General features: G+C 38.5%; 1 protein-coding gene across 1 annotated transcript in view; it reads left to right on the top strand.

Annotated features, from left to right (window-relative positions):
• LOC141338229 (adhesion G protein-coupled receptor E3-like) overlaps window positions 1-18,120 on the top strand; it is a 34,775-nt gene that overhangs the window by 14,541 nt on the left and 2,114 nt on the right. Inside the window, exons 3-10 of the mRNA XM_073843774.1 lie at window positions 2,503-2,534; window positions 2,783-2,860; window positions 2,967-3,156; window positions 15,346-15,462; window positions 15,612-15,793; window positions 15,899-16,060; window positions 16,136-16,342; window positions 16,420-16,652. Of these exons, the coding sequence (XP_073699875.1) occupies window positions 2,503-2,534; window positions 2,783-2,860; window positions 2,967-3,156; window positions 15,346-15,462; window positions 15,612-15,793; window positions 15,899-16,060; window positions 16,136-16,342; window positions 16,420-16,652 (1,201 nt within the window). The remainder of the gene's footprint in view (window positions 1-2,502; window positions 2,535-2,782; window positions 2,861-2,966; window positions 3,157-15,345; window positions 15,463-15,611; window positions 15,794-15,898; window positions 16,061-16,135; window positions 16,343-16,419; window positions 16,653-18,120) is intronic.

Below are 18,120 nucleotides of genomic sequence, written 5' to 3'. Positions count from 1 at the left end.
AAATTCATTATTACATCCAACAACAGAACACCTTATTCACTCAATCTGAGACACTCTTGTCTTCCCTTGCACCTGAGTCACACAATGGCGATCAGAGTCGGACTGTTTCAGCTCGACAAGAAGCTGAGAATGACCTGATTTTAAAAACAGGATATTACTTTTAAAGATTAAAAATATAAAATACCACTGGGTAGATTTTTATCATTGTAGGGTGGTTGTGTACACAGACTATAAACGACATATTAATTTGTGCTTTTTGCTTGTAACTCCTGCTGAATGAACATTATGAAGTGTTTTTTTATTGGCTGATATTGAACTATTATTTAACCACTAAAAAAAGTCTTATTAAACAACTGCGACCTTATTGCTTCAGTTTTCCAACAAATAGTTGGTTCAGCTTAGGTTTTTGGACATGAACACTTATCATACCATCCTCAACAGTGGTGACAATAATTATTCATGCTACAATGCATGATGGGAGTTCTTACTATTTTGTTACCCAGCATGCATTGCAATATGAAGCATTTGTTGATTGTAACCATTGTTAAATGCTGGTTCTTGATGTCTGCATAATTTTTTACATGCATTACATAGTTATATACTCACTTTATTCAGATTTATTCACTATAATTATTAAAGAAATATTTAGTTTGCATTTTGATCCTGCCAGTTTACTCCTCAGATAACAACTAATATCCCCTTGATGCACTGCTACAGAGAGAAATCTTACTGAAGATATCAAGGGTCAAGAACCCAAATAAAGCAAACACTGATCCCCATGATGGTGGCATAATTTTAACCAATAAAACTTCAACATTTGATCCTCGATGACAGCAGGTGTTCATCACTAATGCACAATCATCATTTAATTAGTCACTTAGTTATCTCATTACCTTTAAAGGAACCGTATGTAGGATTGTGGCCAAAACTGGTACTGCAATCACATTCAAAATACTGTAGAATGGTGTTTCCCCTCCCGCTCCCCCCTGACTCGAGGTTGCCAGCTAAGCTGCAGGAGTAGGCTGCAATAAGGAGCTTCCAACGGCAAGTGACACACAGTAATTTGTTTTTCTTCTGTTAATTATGTTTATGCTTCACAAGAGATGTTTTGCGAAGTAATTATGTATCGCAAAAATTTACAGATGGCGATTAGCCAAATATTTCGCAAAGATGTACTGTAATACCACATTTCAGTCGGAACATAACGTTAGGTTGTTTTCCAACCCTGCTAGTGGTGCGATATAAAGCTTTTTATGAACGCATTTAGCTCGGCCGACCGCGGAAAATCCACTGAGTACTGAAGCAAATTTAGCCAAACATAGATGAATCTTACCTGTTCAGGAAAAAATTACCAACGAAAGCATCTGTCTTCAAATTCTTCTCCGTTTTCAGCCGTCTCCATCTTTCAAAGGCATATCCTATACCAATCCTTGTTTTATTTCGGACTTTGTCACGACGTATTTCGGTTTCAAAACGAGGTCTTTTTCGTTTCGTAACGTTATACATGTTTAATCCGACACGTTAGTATAGCCGCAGCTGTAACAGAGCTGGCAACCCGTCTCACGAAACTCTACTGACTTCGTGATTGGTAGATAGCTGGAGGGTGGAGCCTCAGACCAAAACACAAAACGACAACAATAACATCAGTTGTGGGCTGCAACTCTCACTTTTAAATGACAATATCCTGGCCAGACCACTGTTGTCAGTGATATAAGTATTTGAAATGAACATGATTTCTTAATGTCTAGTGACATTTCAGGGCCATTTTATGATTAACTGACATAAATTTCTTACATATGGTTCCTTTAACTCTTTGAGGACTTGGGCTTTGACTTGTGACTTGAATAGAAAGACTTGGTCCCACCTCTGCAAAAAACTGCAATAAGCAATATGATAAATAAATCTAGATTTTTTTTCTTCCTTTTCTTAATTAATTTTCTCTGTGCTGGACACAGTGTTATTTACAAGGTACACCGCCGTTCAAAAGTTTGGGATCAGTAAGATTTTTAAAATATTCTCTTATGCTTATCAAGCTTGCATTTATTTGTTCAAAAATACAGCAAAAATGGTAATATGAAATATTATTGCAATTAAAAATATTGGTTTTCTGTTTTAATATATTTTAAAATAGAATTTATTTTCATCAGCCATTACTCCAGTCTTTAGTATCACATGATCATTCAGAAATCATTCTAATATGCTGAATTATTATCAATGTTAAATACAGTTGTAATGAAGTGCATTTACACCCTCAGTGCTTGGCGCATAAAAATAATAATTTTAGTCAATGGTTTATTTGTTTGTTTTGTTGGACAGAGAAAAAAGAAAGAAAATAATTTTCAATAAAAATCAGAGAGATACCCCCCAAAAAATCTTAGGGCTTCCATATTTATGGTCACATTCATTATTTATTTTTGATCTATGCTTTTATAATATTGCAGAAATGACATATCATCAAATTTTGCTGTTCTGTTTTAATATTGCTGTTTTCTGTCATTGCAGTTATAAATATAACACCACAGGAAGAATGCACAGTAAGTTGAGTTTGTTAAGTAATTTTTAATTTTAATTTTAGAGTTGGTCTCACAGCATCTGACAGTTACAGTCTATGAGCAGTACATGTGCATTAGCAGATATTTCACTGGATGAATGTGCTTTTCTATTTACTGCTGATTCTGACATGCACAAACTTATATTTGATTGCGGTGATTGCTATTAATATCGGAAAGCATGATTAAAATCACAGAGTGTGTTCTAATATAAAGCTTGATTGTGATTTCAGAGTCAGACGTCTGGAAAATGTTTTCAAAATCTTCTTGAGCAGATTGAGAACATTACAGCTCAAGAGCTTCCTTTGAATGTAAGTGTCTGATCAAGAAAAATCATGATATCATCAGATCTAATTTGACATTTCATGATATGTACATGTACAGTAACTCTATTGAAATGCATTTATCTTTAATTAGACTGTGACAAACATTTTGACTGTGGCCTTCAATGCTTCAGAGAAGATTTTAGAGTCATTATCATCAGCAAACCCAACTGAACTAGCTTCCTTTGGAAACCGCATGTTAAAAACCAGTGAAAAACTCATCTCCACATTGGTGAAGCGGACAAACACAAGTGACAAAGTCAGTTTTACTCTTGCTACTGTTGGTAAGTGGAGACCATTATTACTGATGATGAAACTCGGATTACATTTGATGTTAGTGACCAGAGGTGTATAGTCCAGGGGTCAGAAAGTAGCAAGTACTCCTCGCTGCAGACTGTAGCGCGGTGACGTCAGGTACCTACGTCACGTATGTGTTTACCGCGCATGCGCAAAGTGACGTATGGTATGCCTGTGTAATTTGCATTGCGTGGTGACGTTAGGCGTTTTCGCGTCGTTTGTGACGTAACGCGTCATTAAAACGCATGCGCATACTTAACATAATACTCTTATAAAATGTAAAAGTATTAAAAAAAAGCTAAGGTGAAAAAAAAGAAGGGGAAAAAACAGTAATATGTACAGCACAAATCCATGATTTTAACCATGTCTGAGGTAAAATTATATGGAATTACAGAGTTTATTCTGTAATATTTGTGTAGTATTATATACAAGGTATTAACATTGTTGCACTTTATTTCACTGTGTATATTGTAACATTACTCTGCACCTTATATGTTTCTTATTTTAACCTTTCCTCTGTCATGATTCTTGTTTATTTAGTATAATTATGGACATTTTTCTGTTGCTTTGGCAATTCTGCCTGTGGAATATTTAAGCCAATAAAGTAGTATTAAGTTAAATAGACTACATACAGTATATTTTCAGTGTCTACATCCCATTTTATGCATGGTGCCTCCAAAAAACCAAACTGATAACAGTGATCTTTTATTGCAAACAACAAAACAAAATATAATTGTATATACTGTGACGAGTCGGCTGCCTCCCCCCTAATTATCATCACCACCCCGTCCCTTATTCGCCGCCCTTCTCCAGGCTCCCAACGGGAGTGGGTGTGTATGGGAGAGGAGAGTCGCGAAAACATCCCGGGCTGGCGGTGTGTGATGAGGAGCACGTGAACTGAATGAAGCCTCATCACCGCCGCTGCGGATCCGGATGAGGACCGCACCCGTGACGGCTGACGGGCCAGGATGCCGGGCCGTTTCATCCCCCAGAAGTGCCGCGTAGGCGGAGGAGGAAGATGCCGCTGAAGAAGCCGCCGCCCCTCGCGCCCCGGACCTGAGCAGGCGCCTTCACGACGAGGACACCAGATTCCCCGTTTATTTGGACACATGTTTATTTACCCCCTTGGAAACTTGTTTTCTTTTACTTTCTGTTTAATAAAAGCCTCTCCGAGGCCTGACGCCACACCCACTGTGTCTGTCGTTTGCTCCTCCCGCCACAATACATATATATTTTTATATATAATAATTAAAACTATAAACATGACACATGAGGACAAGAGAAAACAACAACAAAAATAGTTTAAAAAAAGTTAATGAACATGCACATGCGCACATTGCGTAGTAACGCCAGTAAGAATAGCGCGCATGCGTGTTATATACATACCATACGTCACTTTGCGCATGCGCGGTAAACACATACGTGACGTAGGTACCTGACGTCACCGCGCTACAGTCTGCAGCGAGGGGTGTCTCGAAAGTAGAAGCCCTGCCATATGTTTGTTCCACCCATGAACCAATGAAATGATTTCACCAGAGGTGGAACCAAGTCTTTCTATTCAAGTCACAAGCGAGTCTCAAGTCAAAGCCCAAGTCCTCAAAGAGTTAAAGGTAATGAGATAATTAAATGATTAATTAAATAATGATAGTGCATTAGTGATAAACACCTGCTGTTATCGAGAATTACAGAGGATCAAATGTTGATGTTTTATTGGTTAAAATGATTCTACCATCATGGAGATCAGTGTTCGCTTTAGTTGGACTCTCGACCCTGATCTAATTATGTTAGATCTTTCTTTGCAACAACATATGTAGTGTTGTAGACTACAGACATCAAGTTTGTATGTAATGTGATAGTTACCAGGCAGTGGCTTGAATGTATGAAGAGTAACTATTACTGTATAGTTACTGTAAAGTTTAGGTTTTGAGTGATCAGTTTAGTGAAGATTGGCACGTAATTTAAATTTTGGTCTGATAGCTCTAAATTAAAAAGTCTGCTATATGTAAGGCATATAAGTAGTTTTGCTCTTGTGCTATTTAGACACATGCAGACATCAAGAACCAGCATATGAATCTCAACAATGGTGACAATGAACTAAATTCTTCATTCTGCAATGCATGCTGGGTAACACCATAGTAAAAACTCCCATCATGCACTACAGCATGAAGAATTATTGTCACCACTGTAGAGGATGGTATGATAAGAGTGCATGTCTAAAAGCCTAAGCTACTACAAATTTCCCCCCAGTATTTAAGCATTACAATGGCATTTTTAATAAGACCTTTTCTCCAGTTGTTTGATAGTTGAGTGTCAGTCTATAAACCAAAGAATAACCATTACACGATGTGCTCTCACAGAATTTAAAAGCAAAGCATGTTAACTTGACTGGTACCACAAGCTTTTGATTCAGTAATATGCAAAAGCTTACTGTGAAACAACATTGCAATTGCTTAAAAGCAAATTACTTTGAATTACTAAAAGGGTCAAAAGCCCAACTAAAGCAAACACTGATCTTCATGATGGTAGCATCATTTTAACCAATAAAACATCAACATTTGATCCTCTGTAATTCTCGACAACAGCAGGTGTTCATCACTAATGCACAATCATCATTTAATTAGTCACTTGATTATCTCATTACCTTTAACTCTTTGAGGACTTGGGCTTTGACTTGAGACTCGATTGTGACTTGAATAGAAAGACTTGGTTCTACCTCTGGTAAAATCATTTCATTAGTTCATGGGTGGAACAAACATATGGCAGGACTTCTACTTTCTGACCCCTGGACTATACACCTCTGTCTGTCAGTGACTTTATCAAGAGAGCAGGGGTGAGTCAGATACAGAGGTGTAAAATCCAGGTGCCATGAGTAAAAGTCCTCCCCAGTATTTTGTTCCAATCACTGGATTTGCTAATTAGCACAGTTTTTCAGCCAGGAGGTCCGAGATTGGACCAAGTCATTCCTTTTGAGTCTCAAGCAAGTCTCCAGTAAAATCCCAAGCCCCTAAAGAGTTATAGATAATGAGATAACTGAATGGTGTGTGATTGTGTTAGTGATGAACACCTGCTGTTAACAAGCAGCATCATTGAAGAAAAGAGAAACACAAGAACTACAACTGACTTGAATCAACTGAACAAAACATTTAATCTCTCAAAATCTGATTAAACTTCTCCACAAACAGCATCACCAGCTTCACTCATTACTAACCAGACTGACTTTATTTCATGTCTGCAGAATCTCTTATTGAGAATTAACAGAGGTTTAGATGTTGATGCTTTATTGGTCAAGAAAAGAAGAGAAAGGAAAAAAACACGATGCCACCATAATTGTGGTCAATGGTGGTTTTAGTTTGTCTCTTGACTCTTTAAGTAACTTACAGTAATTTTAATGCTGTTTTACAGCAAGCATTTGTGCATTGCTGAATTGAAAACTTGCAGCAGTAGATTAGCTCATCATATGCACTGTCAGAGCATTACTTTTATGATGTTCCAGGAAATCCCTTATATAGACAAATGCATCAAGTATCACTACAGCTGAATATGATTTCATAAAATAGCTCATACATTCACTAAAATATTCAAATGTTAACGCCACTGATTGACAGTCAAAGCAAAGCAGGGTTTGAACACCCCATCCCCCAGTTGAACTGGAAATTTTGATTTGGTTTTGCAGTGGAGCCAGAACCAGTAGTTGAAAAAGTGCCTATACAATGCAACTTGCAGTTTCTCTCTCTCTTTTTTTTTGTCTTATACTTAGTACTTCTGGTGAAAAATATTACTTATACATCTTCTTATGCATGACTTGGACACATCATCAGTGTTGATCACTGGGTTCAGGTCTTTCAAATGCCCTTTTCCAGTTGACCCAACCAATGCAGATCAAGCCTTGGTCTGTGTCCAAGTGGTGTTTTTTTTTTTTTCCAAAATATATTTATTGACATTTTGTGCAGATACAACATTAGTTAGTAATCCACAGTTCTGCTTTTTGTCTCACCACAATCCCCCTAACATCCCAGATACAAAACACAAATAAATAACAATAACACTGTAAGTGTGGTTATTAAATGACACAATAAATGCACAAAGAACAAAACCAACTACATAAAATAAAATAATAATAATAATACTAAATAAATAAAGGTCAATCCTCTTCTGCATCATCAGTAAAGGTGTCCATGTTTTATAAAAAGTTTTTAAAGACCCTTTCAATGAAAAACTTTTTTTTTTCCAGCTTTAAAGACAAAATAATTTCTTTTGTCCATTTATCATATGAAGGAGGTGACGCATGTTTCCATTTGAGGAGAATAAGCCTCCTTGCTTATCCCAGCGTGGTGAAAGCAACAATTTCTTGTGTTGTTGAAGGCAAATTTGGGTTAAAAGAAATTCCAAACAGAGCTGTAAAAGGGTTTGGAGTGGCTGATATGTTAAAGGTTTTTTCAAAGGTATCAAATATTTTAGACCAAAACTCTGTCAATCTTGCACAAGACCAAAACATATAGGTGTGATTTGCTGGAGATTGCTGGCACCTATTGCAAGTGTTACTTCTATCTGGGTATATTTTAGCTAATCTGGCGTTAGTGTAGTGTGCTCGGTGAATAATCTTGCATTGCATCAAACTGTGTCGGGCACATGTAGAGGAAGAGTGTACTAAATCGAGCATATGATCCCATTCTTTTTCACTTATAGTGATCCCCAGCTCTTGTTCCCAAGCCTTCTTGAGTGATTCAGAGGAGTCAGAATTCAAAGAGTCTATTGATTCATAATTGACAGAGATTAGCCCTCTTCTGTCTGGGCTAAGAGAAAGAATGGTGTCCATTTTTGAATCGGGAGGAAGATTAGGAAACCAAGGAAAATGTCTAATCTGAAAAAAAAAAAAAAAAAAAAAAAACCCTGAAAAAGATGGGTTTTATGAAGATTAAACTTTTCTGACAATTCTGAAAATGATAAGAAAATACCTTTATCATACAAGTCTTTGATGGTACTCAGACCTCTAGAAGACCAGTCATGAAAAACAGAATCAGAACATGAGGGTAGAAAAGATAAATTGATTACTATAGGTGAAAGAGCTGACGGCCTGATTAACCCAAAATGCTTTCTAAAATTAACCCATATTTTTAATCTTTATAGGAAGTTGAGAGCAAATCACTGAATGAAGGGAACATTTTGAGAATGATTATTCTATTTGGGCCCAAATATGATATTCAGGAACTCTTGAAGTGTTAGTCCAATTCAAAAGCTTGTTAATATTACAGGCCCAGTAATACTGTTGAAAATTTGGTAAGGCAAGGCCCCCTTTCGACTTTGGAAGTTCAAGAACCTTTCTTCTTATCCAAGCATATTTACCGCTCCACAAAAAAAGAGTTAGTTGTCTGATTCAAAGTAACAAAAAAGACTTATTAATGTAAATGGGTATTTGTTGAAATAAATATTTTATTCTTTTTATATTTATATAAAATATACATATAAATTTATATTGTTATATTTTTATTACAAATTTGGGCAAAATTGTCAATTTAACCAAATTAATACGGCCCATTTGCGATATTGGAAGAGAAGACCATCTTTGTATATCTTCCTTATAAGAATCTAGCAAAGAATAAAAATTTTCTGAAAATACCCGTTTCTGATTTGGTGATGAATACACCTAAATATCCGAATCCTTCCTGAGCCCACTTAAAAGGAAAAAGATCTTTAGATAGAGTCTCGGCTGCTACATTGATTGGGAACAGCTCATTCTTTTGAAGATTTAATTTGTAACCAGAAAATTTGCCAAACAAATCAAAAATTTGTAAGATTGGCGGTAATGATGATGCGGGGTTAGTTATATATAAGAGAAGATCATCTGCATAGAGCGACAGTTTAAAAGAGATTCCAAACCTTTAAACTTTAAACAGTAATGCCTTTAAACTTTTCCTCACTTCGCAGCCAAATGGCCAATGGCTCTGTAGCCAATGCAAATAATAGAGGTGAAAGAGGGCAACCCTGGCGTGTACCTCAGCGCAAGGGAAAGGTTTTAGAATGTGTTTCATTGGTGTACACAGATGCAACAGGGGAGGAATATAATAATCGAATCCATGCAATAAAATTTGAGCTGAAACCAAATTTACTTAAAATGTAAAACAAATACTCCCATTCAACCCTGTCGAATGCCTTCTCGGCATCAAGGGACAATATAACCTCGGCATTGTCAGAACTTGAAGACAGGATAGTATTAAAAAGTTTTCTGGTATTATAAAAAGAGTGTCTACCAGTCATGAAGCCTGTCTAGTCAAGGGAAATTACAGCAGGCAGCACTTGCTGAAGGCGAAGGGCAAGGATTTTAGAAAGAATTCTACAATCCACATTTAATAAAGAAATTGGTCTGTAACTATTGCAGAGCAGCAGATCTTTATCTTTCTTTAGTAATAATGAAATAGATGTTGTTGGTAGTCGACCAGAAAGAAAGGCCTCATTATATACTCTTTGTAGAATTGGGGCTAAAACAGAAGAGAAAGCCTTAAAATATCCGATGGTAAAGCCATCAGGGCCAGGAGATTTACCATTTTGAAGTGACTGAATTGCTTTTTGTACTTCCAAAGTAGACACAGGCCTGCCCAAATCATTTGTGGAGCTATCATTTACGCAAGGGAATATTAGTTAATCAAAGGGGTTTGGGTCACTCCATATTTTGGGTCACATTCTGAAAAATAAAGATCTGTGTAATACTTTGAAAAAATAGAATTAATTTCCCCTGGGTCAGAAACTATGTCATCCATAGCAGATTTAACTTTGGGGATCAGTCTAGATGTGCGGACAGTCCGAGATTAAAATGCAAGTAATTTTCCAGCTTTTTCACTGCATTCAAAAAAAAATGTTGCTTAGCACTCAACAGCTGTTTTTCAACTTTATGAGTTTGAAGTAGATTATACTCTGAATGTAGTTGAAGCCTTTTTTTGTAAATTGCGGGTGAAGGGGTCAGAGAATATTGGAGGTCTAATTTAGAAAGTTGGTCTGATATTTCTGGCCTGATAATTTTAAACTGTTTCCACTGTAAAAATACAACTAACATTGTTCTAAACTTGAATTGTTTTATATTTAGATGATTTGATAAGGCAAACTGATCAAAAAGACTATGATCAGTCTTCCGCTGGGTGCTGTTTCACACGGCTTTCACAACCCTTCAAATTACAAGATCTAACCTCACAATTGTTAATGAGAGGGGGTCGTTCGTGTCACTTTTAAACTTGCCAATTCACCTTTCACCTTCCCCCACCCTATGAATGAAGGTGAGAAGAGCAGTCTTGGTTCTGGGGGGTTAAAATGTAATTCAAGATATTTTAAATTACTGCTGGTTAAAATATGGACTATTTAAATTGAGCCGTGCAACGTTTTATATCCTTTAACCAGTGGTGTAGTGGTGCCTGGATATGCTTCATTTATGAATTCCCGTGAGGTGCGGGAGACGGATCGGGCGCAGGCACATCGCAATCATCAAATATATTTCAAAGCAAGCTGGCACTACGGTCCTGACTGCATCATCACTAACCAAGTTTCCATCCAGTTTTTGCGATATTTTGTTATTGACAAAGAGAATATGCGTAAAAAAAAACAGCGGAATTTGCTGACTCCAGCCTGTTTCTATCCAACTGGCATTTTGCCGATAAAATGGTGTACGTGACGACATCATTCCCGAACAACCAAATTGTCTGTGAGTTTTTGGTGTATTACAAAAAAAAAAAAAAAGTTGCCCTTGAGCTGTTTCCATTCATAATTTCACCTATTGCGCAAATATCATAGGCTAGTAGCCTGTTCTTCATCCATTTGAAAAAACAAAACAAAAAAAAACTTTATTATACAGGCTATAATTTAATTAAAAAATAATTTAAAAGTTCAAATAATTAAAACAATTACTTATATTAACAAGCCTATTTTTTGTATTTAGATACTTGGGCATCACGTAATTTTCATAAACAGGTGCAGCTGCATTATTATTTTTCTGATTAACTTTTATTAGACTGTATTGGATTTCATTTCTCTTATTTCTTATTACAATTAAATTACGTGACTGTGATCCACCATGTTTTCAAGGGATGAAATTTATACACGCCAAAAAGCAGTATGAACAACAGAAGGTGAGGATTCACATGGTCAAGGATTCACATCTCCTGCAGCGCTTCTGCGAACGGAGAAAAGCATAATAAATATATAAAATAAATAAATAGTCTTATAGGCGAAATATATTTTTCTACATAATAAATTAACAAAAGAAAAGAAAAAACTGCAACAAGTAGCAGCTTATATTCAGCATTTTGTATCATTTTTGTGATGCGATCTTGAGAAAGCGGCATGTTTCCGTAATTTTAAAAATGTTTTGTTTTTATTGTGAATGTACACAAATAAAATTTAGAATAGTTTCGAATTATGTCTAACTCAAATATGACCACAAAAGAAGGTGTAGTCTATTGTAAGTTGTTTGCACTTTTATAAGGGTAAACTAAGTGTTTGTGCCGGCGCCTCTGGCTTCCTCTCGTTTTAGAGAGTCTTCTTGCTGAAGCCTCCGCTCTTTAGAGCTCCACTCAGGTAGTTCTAATGTGAGCCTCACTAACTGCCTTGGGTGTTGAGTGTAGCTAGATCTCCTCTCGCTTAGAGAGTCGTTATGCTGAGACCTCCACTCTTAAGAGCTTTCCCTATGAGGATTGAGTGTTGTTAGGCTTCCTCTCATTCTAGAGAGTCCTCTTGCTGAAGCCTCCGCTCTCCGGAGCTCCACTCAGGTAGTTCTAATGTGTAGGCTGTTCTTGAGCCTCACTAACTGCCTCTGGTGTTGAGTGTAGCTAGGTCTCCTCTCGCTGAGAGTCGTTATGTTATAGAGCTTTTCCCTTCGAAACTGAGTATTGTCAGGCTTCCTCTCTATTTGAGAGTCAGTCTGCTGAAGCCTCTGCTCTCCAGAACTCCGCTTTATAAAGGTTTATTCTTAGCTTCACTACTGTCTTTAGCGTTGAGTGTAGCCAGGTCTCCGCTCGCTTAGAGAGTAGTTATGCTGAGACCTCCACTCTTAAGAGTACCATGCTTGGTGGGTAAGCTAGCTATGACGTGACAAGCTCTGAACTGGCCTGGAAAGGTTTGCAGCTCAGGCTCTGGCCACAGTGATTTCGCTGGGGCAAGGATGATGTTCCTTTTGACTCCTCAATACAGTCATTTGGGCACTCATCCCTCAGCATGGCAGTGTTGGTATATCGTTCCACTAGTGTCCACCAGGATGCAGCGTTGAGTTCCCTTTCGGGAAGGTCTGTTTTAGCATGGTCTGTGCTAGGTCAACTGTCTTTAACCAGTCTCGTGCTGTGAAGGGCACGCCAACAGAGTTGTTTTTCCTTAAGGGCTGCTCAACCTCCTTGAGAAATGCAATCATCCTGGCTGTAATGTTGGAATAACTGCTTTTTCACAACCCTTTGCTGATTCCCTCATCATAGTCTTGAGAACTTGGTCATGTCTCCAGCTATAATGGCCATCACCCAGGGCCTGGGAGCAGCTACTCAGAATATGTCAAGAGTGCCTTTCTTGGAACACAAGGGACATGCTCGGGTGTCTACCTTGCCCCAAACAAACAAGTTGGCTGGCCTAGGGAGCATGTCATTCACCCCCTGGATCAAAAACTTGATCCTCTGTGAGTTCTATTTTCATGTCCCGCTGACTACTGCAGGTGTTTTCATGCCCATGCAACATTGCATTTCTCCCTGATGAAGCTAAATGGCAGTTTTTGCTTGTTGCTGTTACCATACAATCAAATGCTGCTCAAACTGTGTGGCATGTCCAACCATCTGTGTGAATAGCTGTTTACTTTATGCTCAAAACATTTTAATATAGTAAAAGGAACTTTATGTGTGAGCAGGGGCCAAATTATTCTTGGGAGAATTCCATGCTGGTAGACCCAGGCCTTGAATTTCCCTGGGAGCCCAGACTTGTCCACAGTTCTTAGGCACCTCCAGGCACTCTTGTTGTTGTTCTTCAGTCCAGACTTGCTGAGAGGGCCTCAGCACACTGACTCTGCTGACTTGACCAACGTATTCATTGCAGCATAAAGAGGGTCACCAGAGGGCCAGCAGAGACTCTTAAGATAAACTTGTAACAGACCAGGATGAACTCTCACCTTTTAGGGTTCATGGTATCTCTTTTGTAGGATTTTAGTTACGCAAAACAACAAGTAACGAATCAAATCTCCATACTCCAAGGAAGTTCAAAGATTCTCTTATCTGAACCATTTGCCAAAACGGCGCGAAGCCACTGGGTGCCACTTTGTCTAGGCCAAACCTCCGTCTGCTGATCGCCCAGGAAACGAAGCCGCAATAAAAGATAATCCTATCAAATGAACAACTAGCTATTTGTGCTGAGAGACCCATTAAAACAAATGGAGATTTGTCACCTTCACCGAACACATGACTAAGAATTCGCTGACACAGGAAGAGGGAAATCTGCGGGATCATCTCCCCCCCTTTCTGAAACCCTCCAAAGAACGGACCGTTTGTCCACTTGTGACTTGAGTTAACAAATTAAGTTAAGAAAAATTATGGATCACAGGATAGCCTTCCTGCTGCGAAACCCCCCCTCAGAATTCCCTTCACACATCACGAAACTGAACCCACGCTACTGAACCCACGCTACGTGCGTTACAGGCTAACAAATATGATACAGGAAAAAAAGAAACCAAGAACGCTATTCCAATCAATCGAACTTACTATGCAAAGGGATAGGATACCCTCCTTCCTTTATGTTCAATGTGTGCCGTGTAATCGTGTACTTTACTATGCCTTGTGTGCCTTAATTAACCCAGTATTAAGTATGTATTCCATGTGTAACCTTATATTCCTATGTTTGATTTCGTTTGAACGATCATGACAAATGCAGGTTGTCTGAGTGAATGAGAATTTCATATTGTATGCATTGCAGTAGTTTATGATAATCGATAACCAAATTGAAGATAAATCTGTGTCCTAATAAGTCACATGCCAGAAGGAATTGCATCAAACATGACCCCGCCCCCGTGGCAACGCCATTGGCCTTCAAGCCCCAGGGTCGTGTCTAACAGACCCCTTAAAACCTAATGGCCCGAACCAGAACATGGGCTTGAATTGTGCTTGAAGTGCTGACTTGAACTGACCGAACTGAGTGAGAAGAGCCCTGGAAACATCCTGAAAGACTCTAAACTTTCTCTGCCGAAGATCGCCTGCTCGTTCCAACTACAAGGCATTCTTGCCCTCCAGAACTCACAAGAAACTGCAAAAGACTTTCGCATCTCGATTTGAACCTTCAGAGCCTACGCGCCCCGCAACCCAGGCGCCAATCGAACTCTGAGAGCAACTCCGGTTGTCCAACCCTCATCCTGAGGAATTCCCAAAGACGTCATCCCGAAAGACCGACTAGCAAGCAACCAACCGGGGCATCCGCTGAGACGAGCCTCCAGCCCGGACGGAATCCCCATTCCGGCCAAGAGCAAGTAAACAAGGTCTCCCATTTCTTGTTGAAATCTGGTGCGTTTTGTTTAAGTTAGATCTCTGCTTGATGACTTTCTGAGGTTGTGATTTGAGAAGCTAGTAACGGTAACATAACAAGTCTTGGGTTTTCTCAAAACTCATAAAATCCCATCTCTGAAACTGTATGAGTGTGCGTGTGAATGTGTGTGTGTGTTCGTGTTTTGAGTAGTTTAGCTTTGTAATCCTAGTGTAGTTTTCAATAAATCATTGTTTTCATTGAGAGAATTGTCTTGCCTTTTGTGTTCACAAAGTACTATTTTGCCTAGATCAAGCTACCTGGCTTTAGTTTCCCAAATTAATATTTAAGTTTATTTACGCTCCTGCCAATGAGCGTGAATAGACTTTGGAATTGATAAAGTGTATTGATTTGACCGATTCGGTGGACGACCGGTCAGGAAATATAAACTATTAATTCTAAATTGATTTCCCTGAAGTTTAGATTCGATTCTATATCCGAATCAACATTAAATTTGAGTTAATTTCTACACTTTAGTGCCACCTCTACCAGCTTGACTTTTAATACACATTTTCTCTGGCTGCTGTAATTTGTGTTTATAAAGCATACTGTATTTATTATGGAAATAAAAGCCAAGAGGAAATATGATTAGAAGATGCTTTTTATGTATTTATGGAGACAGATTTATCAAATTCACTGATTTTGTGTTTAAACAGAGGGTCAAATCTTCATGGTTGGACCAAATGTGACCCTAAATAGAATCCCACAACTTGACACCACAAATTCTTCTGTGGACATCGATCTAATTGGGATCGCCAATTGCAACAATGAAAGTATGTTAAATGTTTTTAGTTTGATTTTAAAAATGTGGGAAAATACATCATGCCATTACCACTAAACCACCTTTGCTTACTTTTTTGGAGGTGTTGGTATTGTAACATATAGTATAATGTAAGTTTCTTTTTCTGTTTCTGTTACACAGGATCTGCTGCTGTGGCTTTCATGAGCTACAACACGATGGAGAATCTACTGAAGCCAGACTTCTTCAACACATCAAATGACACGGTTAAAACCATGATGTCCACTGTGATCTCAGCTACTCTTCCCAAAACCACCAACACTAAACTCACCAAACCAGTAAACTTCACCTTCAGACACATCCGAGTGAGAGACTGAAATGTGCTTCCAAACTGAGAGCTGGCGAACATCTGAAAAAATCTAATATTCAGTGTTCTGATATTTTATGACTGTTCATTCTTCTTTTTGCAGGAGGTTGATCCCAATGGTTCTCTGTCCTGTGTGTACTGGAATAACAGCGAGTGGCTTGTAGATGGTTGTTCTGTTTTAAAGACCAACAGCAGCTACACTGTGTGTTCCTGTGTTCATCTGTCGACGTTCGCTCTCATCATGCAAACCAGCCATCCACGAGAGGTACAGAAACATTTCTAGTGAACGCTGAAGAACAGCACAGATTGGGCACTCATGTACTCTGACATGTTTTCTCAGAGTGACTCACTGCTGGATTTGTTGAATTTGGTTTGTGTGAGCGTGGGGCTGGTATTCTTCACTTTGGCCCTGTTGACCTTTGCCCTTTGTCAGTGGAGTCCTAAAGTGAATAATGTGGCTCGAATCAACATCTGCATCAGTCTTCTGCTGGCTCACCTTCTGTTCCTGCTCACGCAGCATTTCCTGAGTGTCATACGGCCGCATCAGGTGAGAATAATGAAGAAGCCCTACAGCTAAGCACAGCCTCACTGAGAATCATCATAACCGTCTCTCATGGTCTCTAGGTGTTGTGTGCCGTGATCTCAGGCATTATGCACTTCCTCTTTCTCTCCGGCTTTGTGTGGATGTTCATTGAAGCTGTGATGCTCTACATCTGTGTGAAGAACCTATCACAGATCAGCTCCAAAAAGAGGGAGGTGCTTAGCAGTGGATTCCTGTGTGTGATTGGATATATGATCGCTCTTGTTGTGGTGTGTGTCTCTGTCGGTCTGGTTCCTGAAGGCTACGGCAGCGAACAGTGAGTTGTTGTTCATGTTAATTTTAAGTTAATTTGGTTAGAAGTAAATAAAGCAGCTCTGGAGTTTTGTGACATTTCCACTATCTGATAAAATATACACTCTTGACATAGGTTATATTTAGGGATGCACGATATTTATCGGACAGATAAATTATCGACCGATATGGGTAAAAATTACGTAATTTTTATTGCTCCGATAAATAAATGAAATACGATCCGATAAAGTACTCTTGCTGGTAAATCAATCCATCAGTCTGGTTTATCTGAGATTCATCTGCTTTCCGAGTGCAAGTGACTGCAGCTGTAAACTGACTCTCGGATTTTGTTGCGTTTAATACGTCATCATCTGTGTCGTCATCATCGTCTTTGCCGGTCTGGAAGTTTTTCGCGGTGGCAGAGTAGGACGATGCTATTGCTATTTGCAACACATGTTTAGTAAGGATTCCGAGAGGAGGTAAAAAGCCGTCAAGTTTTAACACAACAAATCTTATATATCTCACTTCAGAGGTCGTCATCGCAGTGAATGTTTTAGGGGCCGTTCACATGTTGCGCCTAAAAACGCGTGGAAAACGCTAGGCGTGCCACTTTCTCTTTCTTTCCAAACCGCTCTGTAGCCTGCTCTGCTGTGGCGTCTGCCGTTGCTAAGCAACCATGACCTGTGCTCTTCATAAAGACGCGGAAGTTTCAGCAAAGGATAAATGGATTTTCAGCATTAAAAATCGCTTGCAGTAGCTCTGTTATTAAATTTATTTAAAAATGTTTATTCCTGTACAGCTATGATAAGCTGTTTCTCCACCTTGGCAGTGCTTTCAATGTTATTAAGGGAAAGGGTGAAGCTGATTGTTTGGGTTCATGTCACATGACCTGCGTTTGGCTTGCGGCATTCTGAAAAGTTGAGATGTTTAAATCTCGATTCTGATGTTTTATTCCCCGGTTGTTGCACACATTTATAATATGATCAATAAGAATGGACTACACGTAAGCTTTAACGGACATTTGGACATCTGACGTTAGTCCATGATGCACTTTTCATTTTTTCCAGGTTGACAAATGTCAAAGCATTTTATTTATTTAGAATTATGGTGCCTTACAAAAAAAATAAAAACATTTTTGAAGAGTCAGGACTGATGTTTGCTATGATTGTTTGACCCAGATATATAATATACATTTCATTAGTTTATCTTAGATTTTGTATTCTCCTAGGTGCACAAAATTATCCTATAAAAATATGAACGTATTGGGTATCGGTATCGGCCACAAGAAGGACTTAATTATCGGCTATCGGTAAAAAATTTCATATCGTGCATCCCTAGTTATATTAATTCCAGAACAAAAATTTACATGTAATTTACTTACCCCCTTGTCATCCAAGATGTTAATGTCTTTCTTTCTTCAGCCGTAAACAAATTATGTTTTTTGAGGAAAACATTTCAGGATTTCTTTATATAAAATGGACTTCTATGGTGCC

This window comes from Garra rufa, chromosome 7 (genome assembly GCF_049309525.1).
Source record: "Garra rufa chromosome 7, GarRuf1.0, whole genome shotgun sequence".
In the NCBI taxonomy this organism is placed as follows: Eukaryota; Metazoa; Chordata; class Actinopteri; order Cypriniformes; family Cyprinidae; genus Garra; species Garra rufa.
This window is presented reverse-complemented; position numbering and strand designations above follow the sequence as displayed.